Source organism: Eleutherodactylus coqui, chromosome 5 (genome assembly GCF_035609145.1).
Source record: "Eleutherodactylus coqui strain aEleCoq1 chromosome 5, aEleCoq1.hap1, whole genome shotgun sequence".
In the NCBI taxonomy this organism is placed as follows: domain Eukaryota; kingdom Metazoa; phylum Chordata; class Amphibia; order Anura; family Eleutherodactylidae; genus Eleutherodactylus; species Eleutherodactylus coqui.
This window is the reverse complement of record NC_089841.1, coordinates 190,931,832-190,942,889: the sequence shown is the minus strand read 5'-3', so window position 1 is coordinate 190,942,889 and position 11,058 is coordinate 190,931,832. Positions and strand designations below refer to the sequence as shown.

The 11,058-nt window shown below is 41.4% G+C and overlaps 1 gene segment (V, D, J or C); it reads right to left on the bottom strand.

Moving 5' to 3' along the window:
• Nucleotides 1-1,229: 1,229 nt before the first annotated feature.
• LOC136628914 (Ig heavy chain V region 914-like) lies at nt 1,230-8,033 on the bottom strand. The segment is given in 4 exon segments: nt 1,230-1,273; nt 1,735-1,784; nt 4,556-4,889; nt 7,985-8,033. Coding segments are annotated over 4 exon segments (477 nt in total).
• Between the last annotated feature and the right edge of the window lie 3,025 nt (nt 8,034-11,058).

Sequence of the window (11,058 nt, the reverse complement as noted above, 5' to 3'; positions counted from 1 at the left end):
CTCATTTAAAGGCACTGGTGTCACAACAGACAAAACATGAATTACTAATTGTTATTCAACAACTTCAATCAAGCGGCATCAATAATGGTGTATTAAAAATACAGAAAGCTTTATTGCTCCATAATAAAATTGCAACGTTTTGACTATGGAAAGTCTATTTCAAGCCCTGAAAAGCACGAGTCACCATTTTAAGTAGGGTATCAACCACGGTGACCAAGCCATAGTTAGCGCACCCACTCAAGCTACTCTTGCCAACTTCTGCTCACTGCACCTAAAATTCTGGACTTATTTGGGCAGTGGAATGACTTTAGGGTAGACTCTTGAATCCTTTAGCAGAGTTGAATTTCCCCTTTGACTGTGATTTTTTCCAGAAGCTGACAGACTATTAGATTGTGCACCACATTCAGAAAGAGTGTCTAGAGGGACTGCTATAAATTGTGTGGAATACCCCCTCTTGATCATGGACAGCACCCAAGAGTCCAGTGCAATCTCTTCATTAAAATGTTGACAGACAGGCTCCCACTTGGGAAGGCCTGGTGTCATAAATCACTATGTTTAGGGATAAGGGTGAACTGTCTTTTCTTGAAATTACAAAAAGAGCACAGGTTCTTACCCTGCTTAGATCTATGCTCATCTGTAAACCTTGGGGTTCTTCCTTCCTAATGGTGAATTTCTATGTAGCAGACTAAAAGGCATGGACATTTTTCTGGATGGTTGGGGAAACTGTGCTAGCTTATCACTTCAAAACTTCAAAATGTATTGCAGCTGTGGACCAAATAGTGAACTGGGATGAAAAGGTAAGGCACAGAAGGGATTTTTAGAAGATGCATCCCCAGACCACCCTTTGAGGCACAAGGCCTTTCTAGCCACCCTGAAAAGAGACATGGATTTTGCGTTAAACTCAACACATAAAGAGGAAAATCAGACAAAAAACTTAGAAGCCAGATTCATATTAAGAAGATACTGAAAAACATTCTCCCTCCTCCTAAAAAATCTTTAGATAGCTGACTTAATCAGATGCTAAGGTCTCTTGTTACTGGTATAGTAGAGAATGCTGCACGGTAGGAAGAGGCTGAGTCCACATAAGAGCTTTTTTAAAAGCGATCTTTAAATTTATATTTCATGGTCACTTTTACTGTGGCTAAATCTACAGGGTAATTTAAAAGTCGGAGCCACCCAGAATATCTTCTGAACAAAAAGAGCTACAAGTAGGAGACTTTGTAGAACACTTAGACGAGTGAGGGTAAACTTTTTGCCTCTATGGTGGTTCCATCTTAGTGATTGAGCCCAATACACTACAATGAAAAGAGGTCATTGTATACATGATTTACATGCTAAAAACTCCTATTGTTGCCCACATCCACTCACCGCTCGATTATTGCAACTCGTTGCTGATTGGCCTCCCCTGCACCAGACTCTACCCTCTCCAATCCATCCTGAATGCGGCAGCCAGGCTCATCTTCCTGTTCAGGCGCTACTCAGATGCCTCTGCCCTGTGCCAGTCACTGCACTGGCTGCCCATTAAATACAGAATTCAATTTAAACTGACTACCTTCATCCACAAAGCCCTCCACAACGCTGTGCCACCCTATATTGCCTCCCTCATCTCAATCCATTACCCTGACCAGGCTCTCCGCTCAGCTACCGAAACTAGACTGCTCACCCCTCTAATTCGAACTTCCCATTCCCACCTCCAAGACTTCTCCAGAGCAGCACTGGTCCTCTCGAACGCACTACCAAATGCTACCCGAGCAATCCAGGACTCACAGAACTTCAGGCGTGCTCTAAAAATGCAACTCTTCAGGGAGGCATAAGGGCTTGTTTTTTGCAAGGCGAACTGTAGTTTTTGTTTTTGCCACTTTTGGGTACATAGACTATATTGTAAAACTTTTATTATTTTTTTATGATAACAGGGAGAGAAAACGCATCAATTCTGCCATAGATTTCTGGTTGTTTTTTTAACAGCGTGAAATTATGCAATATAAATGACACAATACATTTTTTTCTGCGGGTCAGTACGATTACAACGATACCAAAATCCGTATGTCTTTTTTTAGGTTTTTCCACTTTTCTGCAATAAAAACCCTTTTTTTTAATTTTTTTTTTCTAAATCGCTGCAGTCAAAGTATTTTTTGCAAGACAAGCTGTAGTTTTTATTGGTGCCATTTTGGGGTACATATGTCTTTTTTGATGACTTTTATTGCGTTTTTGGGAGGCAAAATGCTAAAAATCTGCATTTTGCCTCAGTTATTTAGCGTTTTTTACGCTTTTTGCCGTGCAGGATAAAAAGCATGTGCAACTTATTGTACACGTCATTATGGAAACGATGATGCCAAATATGTAGGATTTCATGTTATTTTACATTTTATTATGCTAATATGAGAAAAAGCACCTAAAGAGGTTTTTTTCATTTTATTCTTTTTACATTTTTCTTTTTTATACATTATTTTTATCTTTTTCTACACCATTTATGTCCTTGAGGGGACTTTAACCATAGCACCGACGATCGCTATGATAAGGCATTGCAGAACTTCTGTTCTGCAGTGCCTTATTGCTTATTACTGCGATCACAGGCATTGGCAATACAGGACGTCGGTATCTGGCATCCTGTTGCCATGGCAACCGGTGGGCCTCTCCACGATTATATCGCGAGAGCGCGCTCCCTCTGTGAGCCCTTCCCATGCCGCAATCTACATAGATCACGGCAGGGGAGGGGTTAACAGCGGTGGTCGCATCTCCGATGCACCCCTGCTGTTGCAGCAGGAGGCCGCGAATATATCACGAGAGCCCGATGACGTCACAGAGAGAGCGCGCTCCCTCTGTGAACCCTTCCCATGCCACAATCTACACAGATTGTGACAAGGAAGGGGTTAACAGCAGAAGTCGCATCTCCGATGCACCCCCGCTGTTGCCGCAGGAGCTCTGCTATCACTGACAGCCGGCTCCTGCTTCCAAATATCACGAGATTGCTTATGATCTCACGCTATCCCCAGGATGAAAGTTTACGCCCTGTTGTGGGAAATACTTCGCTGCCAGGATGTAAACTTACACCCTGGAGTGGGAAGGGGTTAAGCTAAGAGCCTTGAAATGGTTCCAACAGACACAGGGGCCATACAACAATGGTGCTACCGGTCTCTGGATGGTGGACAACTAAACAGTTGGAGTGCTCATGCTTATTTCAGGCAAATGTGGAAGAAATGCTGCAAAATGAGAATGCATTAAAAATAGTGTTAAAAGCTTTTCTGTCAATTAACAAAATGTAAAGTAAATGAACAAAAAAGAAATGGGAATCACATCAGTATTTGGTGTGACCACGCTTTGCCTTTAAAACAGCACCAGTTTTTCTAGGTACACTTGCACACAGTTTTTGAAGGAACTCAGCAGGTAGGTTTCTTCAAAAATTTAGATCTTCTATGGATGTAGGCTTGCTCAAGTCATTTTTTTTCTCTTCATGTAATCCCAGACAGGCTCGCTGATGACATCAGAGCTCTATAGGACTGTGTCATCACTTCTAGGACTCCTTGTTCTTCTTTATGCTGAAAATAGTTCTTAATTATATTCCCTGGATGTTTGGTGTCATTGTCTTGCTGCAGAATTAATTTCGACTTATTTCAGGCAAATGTGGAAGAATTCTATTTTTGGAAAAAAATTATTTATTTGCAGCATTTCCTAAACACCTGCCTGAAACTTTTACACAGTAGCTCCATGTGGGGCATAATGGTGCTGCCTGCTACAATGATGCAATCTGTATGCTGAGATACAAGTATGCTGCAGACTCAAATAAATCTACAGCATCCTTATTATGTTGCCTAAAAGCTGTGGATTGTGGATTTAGCCCTTTTTCGATGGATAGGGTAAAATTCATGGCCAAATCTGGGACCAAATGTGCATGTCACATGTAAGTTTTACTGCCGATGCACAGCAAAATCAGGAATAGAAATTATCCATCACAACTGTACAACCTGCTGACAGGAGATAGGGATTGTGGAGTTTTGTGAACAGCCCACACCTACGCCCTTAATCCATATATATGTAAATATCTTTGTATATGACATTGTGGCTCAGTGGTTAGCACGGTTCTTAACCAACCAAAGGCAAGATCTTCCTTGAGTTTGTATGTTCTTTCTGTGATTGGGTGGGTTTTTCTCCTCACTCTAAAAACATACTAATGGATGGATTTAGACTGACTAGGCCCTAAGGTAAGTGATGGCTATCTGTGTACAGCTCTGTAGAATATGACTGCACTATAAATGAGTAGAATATACATGTTGGTTTTTATTTGGCTGATGCTCCAGTGCTGAGATGTATGCTCAGATTATTCAATGAAGAGAAGTTTTATTGTTCCATTTATTGCTTGGTTGTCCGTTTCTCACCACTGCCCATCTGTTGGGTTTCCTAAGTTGATAGTTCTTTTTTTGGGTGAGGAGAGGGAGGTGGGGGAACGCTTGATTGTAATAAAAGTTTTCTTGAAAACATATCTTGTAAAACATCTGCCTTCCTGGATGATTTCCAGATTTCACACTCTGATGGTCGCAGGATACTGTATGGCTCTTACACAGTTTGTAGCACTGTGGGTGTGGGTCTGGCACAGAAATATCTGGCAGAATCTGCAGTAACCAGACTCCTCAGTTCCAGAGAGGTTATATTGTTTTTATTGTCCCTTGTTATTGTCACCCGTCCTTCCACAGATGGGGCATATACTGTCTTACTGGCATCAAACCAGATTACACCCAACCACTGTAGCCTTCTCTCTGAGTCTTGACGGATCCAGTGCATCCCATGCTTACTGAAATCAAATCCAGACCCCTGACATGTCAGTTTGAAGGACTCATTTGGTTTCCTGTGTATCGGTGAATCTGTTTGAGACAGTACTGCATCAGACTGCACACCTGGAATGAAGAACATAGTAAAAGTTAATGTGGATGGCAATAAAAGTTTATTTAGAATCAGAGTTACAAATGTAGCATTAGAAAGAGAAATAAGAAGACATTCAATGAAGGAAAATGCCTCATGATTGGGGTTTTAAGGAAAATTTCGAAATCCCTGTCATGGATCCTCTATGCACCAACTTTAAGGAATGCAGCATATCATCAATGTGCAAGAATTATTTGTCTATTTCCCATCACACAACTTATCTTATCAGCAAGCCTCACATACAGAACATCCTATTCTGTAGGCATTGGTCTTTTACCAAAGCAAGAGAAACATAGAACAGTATATAGAAACAAATAAATATATGTCATGTACATCATGAGCTCACAATATATTGGCATGTTGATTATTGTCAAACGTTATACTGATTATTTTCTGTATTGCAGTATTATTATCTTATGTTATAAAGAAATGACTGATGATTGGTGCAGTTACCTGGCAGTAGGTATAGGAAACACATCAGTAGTAAGTTCGGAGTCATACTGCTGGTGGAGGAATGTCCTTTAGACAACATAAAAGTACTGCGGATGTCTCCAGACTAATATTCATAGAAGAGTAAAGTCATTTGAATATAATCATTTGCATCTTGATGGGTAACGTTATATAAGGAGGGAACATCTTATAAGCTTCCACTATACAGAGCTTCATATTAAATTTCCATTTAATCTTTAATTGTTAATGATTTTTCACAGAGGCAAAAGCAGTCTATAGTAATTTTAGAACCCTTCGTAAAATAAATGTAACTAAAAACTCAACTTTTATTAAATAGAATATTGAAAATTATTTTTATATAGGGCTCAAGACACACACACAACGTATTGCCACACCACAACAAAAAATGTGTGGATGAAGGTGTGGCAGAATCACAGAAGATCCCTTAAAACTATAATATTTTATTTCAGTATCTTAAAAAACACACATTGGGCTCGATCATCAACTGATGAAATAAAGGACAAGGACAAGACAACAACAACAAACGTAACACACGTGCTCATAGGTGTCACAGTGTTACCACACAGGGGAAGGTTTCAGAGTGAGACTAAATTCATACGTCTCAGATATAGCTGCGTGCATCTCGTACTGTATAATCTCATACTGTAGAAACTTCCCGTGAGACCAATATTTCAAATCGTATCTCGTATAGATCTGGGGTGTTGTAGTGTGATCGTTTTGGGGTCACACCTCAGCGCAATATATTATCCCAGTCTATTTATTGGTTTGATTGAGTACTTTTAGTTTATTGATTCAATTTGATGGACTGACCAAACACTTTTTTACAGTTCATATAAGAGTTAGCCTAAATGAGCAAATAGTTCCAGACCCTAATGGGTAGATATAATCAGCAACTAGATCAATTCAGAGTTCAAGGTTCAGAGTTCAAGGTTCAATGCATTTCAGTAGGAACCTCGACTTTTCAAGAACCAGGTGGTCAATAGTCTAGAGTGTATTCATAGGTCTGTCCGTGCACAAACTTGACAGACATATGACTGATGACATCAAGATAGATTTATCTAGATAATTGATTCCTTTATAAATGAGTAAAGATAGTTACTAATATATCCTGATCTTAGTGGATAGAGGATTTGAGAACTCAGGATAATTTTTCCATACTAGGTGGTACTGATAACAGCTCCCTTGATTTGACAGATATCAATCACGCTGTATTGTGGTGGAAGCCCAGTATATATCTATATGGATCGGTGGGCCTTGGCAGTAGACAGTTGTCAATTTAACATTCTGTATACATATTTGCTTTCTGTCTTGCTACAAATATAATGTTCTTACAGTTATGCAATAGGTACTTCCGCTCATATGAAAATATCTGTTTTATAACTCTGCTGACATGGGGAAGCCAACATGAAACCAACCTATAAATATATCTATTTTTCCGACTGTTTGTGCCTTTAGGAGAAGTATAACTCAGACATAGATAACCGCAGTCTGAAACAGCTAACGCAGAAATTACCCAAGCAAGTTTACTGGAAACGTATGCAAATAACATGGGAGGTCTATGCTATTACTGACTCATGATGTAACCCAATTATATCGAAGGAACCACACGTGGGCCTAAGACAACCCAGTCATTTCATCCACCACCCGATGGCCAATCACAGATGACCGGAGGATGGAAGAATTGCAAGATGCTTATCCAATAATTAAACAATACGTTGTATCTATATAATCCTTTGACCTGCCCAGATGGGCGGATATGTTAAACTGTTTTAAAACAGGCTACGCGCCCAACAATAAAGTAGAATTGAGGAAGCTATACATGCTGAACCTCGTGTCAGTGTGAAAACTTCTTATGCGCATTATCAATTCAGAATTAATATGGAGGGGTGTAAACATTCCAAATTGAGTAAGCCGTGGTTCCACAAAGGAAGGTTCCACGTCAGCTGGTGGCCCGTACGGGGAGTGATCGATAGGTTCCATAGAGGTCGGACAGAAGACACGGACATATGCGACCTTGGACTTGGTGGGCCCAAAATATCATCAGAACACGGTAAGATAAATTAATTATCTATACCTGTGTGGCTGAGTTCAGGCTCGCCTATGTGCTGTGTCAAGGCCGAACGATTTGGACCCGCTCGACAGGTATTTCTATAAGTCTCGATCAATCGATAAGAACCTGTCGTAAGATATAAAAGGAATGTTTGCATGCCTGTTGTCTTGAGAGTACTAGTTAATTGGTGACATCAATAGCTGCCTCTAGGGAGGGCCTGTACGGGGTGTTTCCACTCCTGAAGGAGGAGGGAGCCGTGCTGGCGGCCTGTTGCAGAGACCCATCAGTGGGAGACTGCCAGAGATAAGTCTGATAAGGGATTTCCGCTCCTGCTAGATCCGTTTGGAGGGTCCGGGAGAAAGGAGCTATCAGACAGTATCCCGAGGGGCAGTTTAGACCAAACCAGCCGTACTGGTGCTCTGTCTATTTGTGTGTGTCCACAAATATTTGTTTATCGTTTGAACGTTCACGAGTAGATCCCTCCGTCTGAGGGTAGATCAATAAACTGTGTAGTGACAGAAATGCTAGAGACTCTAGGGCGGGACATACTGTGTCCGGTGTCTGAGGTGACTTCTATAATCATGAATCTGACAGCCATGATTGAAATTGAAAGGCAACAAACAATGTACCAAGGTCAATTCTTACACCCTCCAGGAAAGTGTGGAAGGGGTGGAGAGTCAAGTTATCATTGATTAATCAAGCAATCTTTCTGTGTGCTCAAAACGTCCTACCTGTCAGTTTTATAAAGTTAGTGTGCTTGTCTGTTGTGTAGAGCTAATCCTGCTGAGTTGTTATATAGGAATAGTTTGTTGTCTGTCATATAGAAGTAGTATCAGTCCTGCTCAACTGTAAGAAGGGATTGTTGGCAATGAGAACGCATTGGCTGGGTTATAGCCAAGATTAATGCACCGTACACAGCGGTGCGCTGTGGGTTTGGACTTTATAGGTTAGAAAGTATAATTGTTTAGAGAGAGAAAAAAAAGGCTGCTTACTTCATTTAAAAAGAGGAAGTGCCATAACTCTGAATAGAAGCGGAGCAATTCATGTGCTATCGATGTGCTGTAATAAATAACTACTGTTGGATATTAAAACTACTCGTATGTTTTGTTATGTAATCTAGTCCTTGTTATACATCCGTCAGACAAATGTAAAAATTTATATGCCACTCACATCCTGAGGGGGCTCTTAAGAATACAAACTGTAACACCATGCCCACAAGAAAATACATCTATGTTGCCCAAGTCCCCAATTCAATTGTAACCACATACAATGTTAGGTGGTCACCGCTGTGACAGTAAAGTTACAACATAATATAAGATTTATGCATTAGACGTTAGAATTTCCCTGAGTGTCAGAAAGAGGAAGAGAAGGTGGGCTAAAATGGCGTCTGTATTAATACAAGCCAAAGACACCAGCGTTCAATATAGCAGTTTAGTAAATAGAGAGAATTACAGTACATTACCAATCAGATGGAGATGCCCGGCATCTAAGACTGCATCTGCCCGGTCGCCGGAAGTCTGGGACAAAAACTGTTGTAAAAGTGAAAATTAGCCGCGTCCTCCCTTGTAATCCTGTCACTGGGCTGTCACAGGAGCGAGAGGTTTTAAAAAGAGGAAGTTACTGATGCTGCAGTAATAGGGAAGTTAAATTTAGATAGTTTAAACTGGTTTGAATAAGTTAAATTTAATAAAATAAATAAACTACAGGGAGTAAGAGAAACTGCGGAGAAGCCAAGGAATAGGAAACAAGCAGGTAACGATAAGGCCAGGTATCCACAAGAGGAACGGGGCAGATTGACCCGTAATTTGTAAAATGTAAATTGTGTGATGCATAAGACTTTATCTTTATTGGGTTGTGATGTGTGTCTGAGGACTGCTAACCTTGAATGAGAGAATAAGGAAGTAAGGGATTAGCCTGATTCAGAGGGGTGGAGCTAGATGATGCAAGAACACGTCTCTTATCCAAGGAGGGGGTAAGAATCATAGATAGCCAGAAGAAAAAGTTTTGTTTTTTCTTCTGTCCCAAACTCAGCTTTCCACGGTTCCTGACAAATTATGGGACACCCACAAGACAGGCATAGGGAAATTGAATATATCCACCATGATGATATATACGAGACCCAGATACACACCCCTGGGTCAAACAGTATCCCCCTAGTTTAAAAAAAAAAAAAAGGGGTGAAGGGTCAGCCACGCATGTTAGGTGCTGTGTGCTGATGCTTTGGAAAAACTGCCAACCGGCCACAAATTTACTGTTAATTTCTCTTGCAGAAGGCTGTAAGGCCTGGAGGCCTCCAAAGACTAACCAAGTTCTCCAGGCCATACCTGTACATACACCCGTTGCCAAATTCCGCACCTTTCTGGGCCTTGTTTCATACTGCCACCCATACGACAGTATTGACACAAAAGCACGGAGGACAACCACAGCCATGAGGTTAGATCCAGTGACTCGAGGAGCTCCCTCATCTGCTTGTGCGGTGGCAGCAGTACAGGCAATGGTTGACAAATCTTCTAAGTTGGTATTGGACTACCCCCTAGTGGTCCACACCCCAAATGACACCCAGAACTTACTCATGCAAGTGCAACCCAAGCACTTATCTCTGGCCTATTAGATCCGGCCACAATGTGCCCTTTCCATGCCTCCCCCAATATTTCTTCCCAATGTTGTAATACCTTGAACCCGGCTACTCTTCTTTTAATCAGGTATTCCGGTTCAAAAGGGGGAGGGGAGGCATAGGTGATCTGAGTATGGCAGATCAGCTATTTTTTAAAATTGTCTAAAATTCTGTGCAACAAGATTCTGACATTATTGTAGTGATGTACACACTGTTAATGATGCATATTTTGAGTTTTCTTTTGTAGATGGTATCAGGGTGAGGATTGATGATTCCGAACCAGATATGCAGAGGTAACACAACAAGATGTCCTAAACGCAGAAGCTCTGCCTCCGCATATCTCAGGGCAAGAAGCGAAACCGGAGGCCCTCACTGGGGCGTGTGGAGTGGTAGAAGGTAAGACGGCAACTCTTTACACTGACTCCTGGAATGCATTTGGCATAGCTCATGATTATGGCCCAATATGAAAGGCCAGACAGCTTGTTATCTCAGTAGGACAGCCAATTAAGAATGGTGCAGCGGTGCAGAGTCTCATGGAAACCCTACTACTACTACCTGGCAATGGAGAATCCACACCGATTTCTACAATGGAGAAGCGAGAGATGACACCCTCGCCGACAACACAGCAAAGGCAGCGGCCCTCAAGCCGTGGAAGAAAGAAGAATAGATACTGACAGCATGAGTCAGTGATAAAAACTTTGGACTTTGATAAAAACTTTGGACTTTGATAAAACCTTTGGACTGATAAAACCTTTGGACTTTGATATGTCAAGGACTTTACAGTTGCAAGTCAACGAGGAAAGAAAGCAGATGGGCTAAAAGACGGGAGCGACAGAACAGGACGGCGTATGGCGAACAATCAACAGAACTTGCCTACAGAGGTCCCTGTCCCCCATGATGGCCCAACTGGTACACAGAATCAAAAGCAGCGATGACGGCGACACTGAACAAGAATGGGTGACACCTAGGTTCTCTGTAGCTGCTGCATCATTTGTCCAGTTAGCATGAT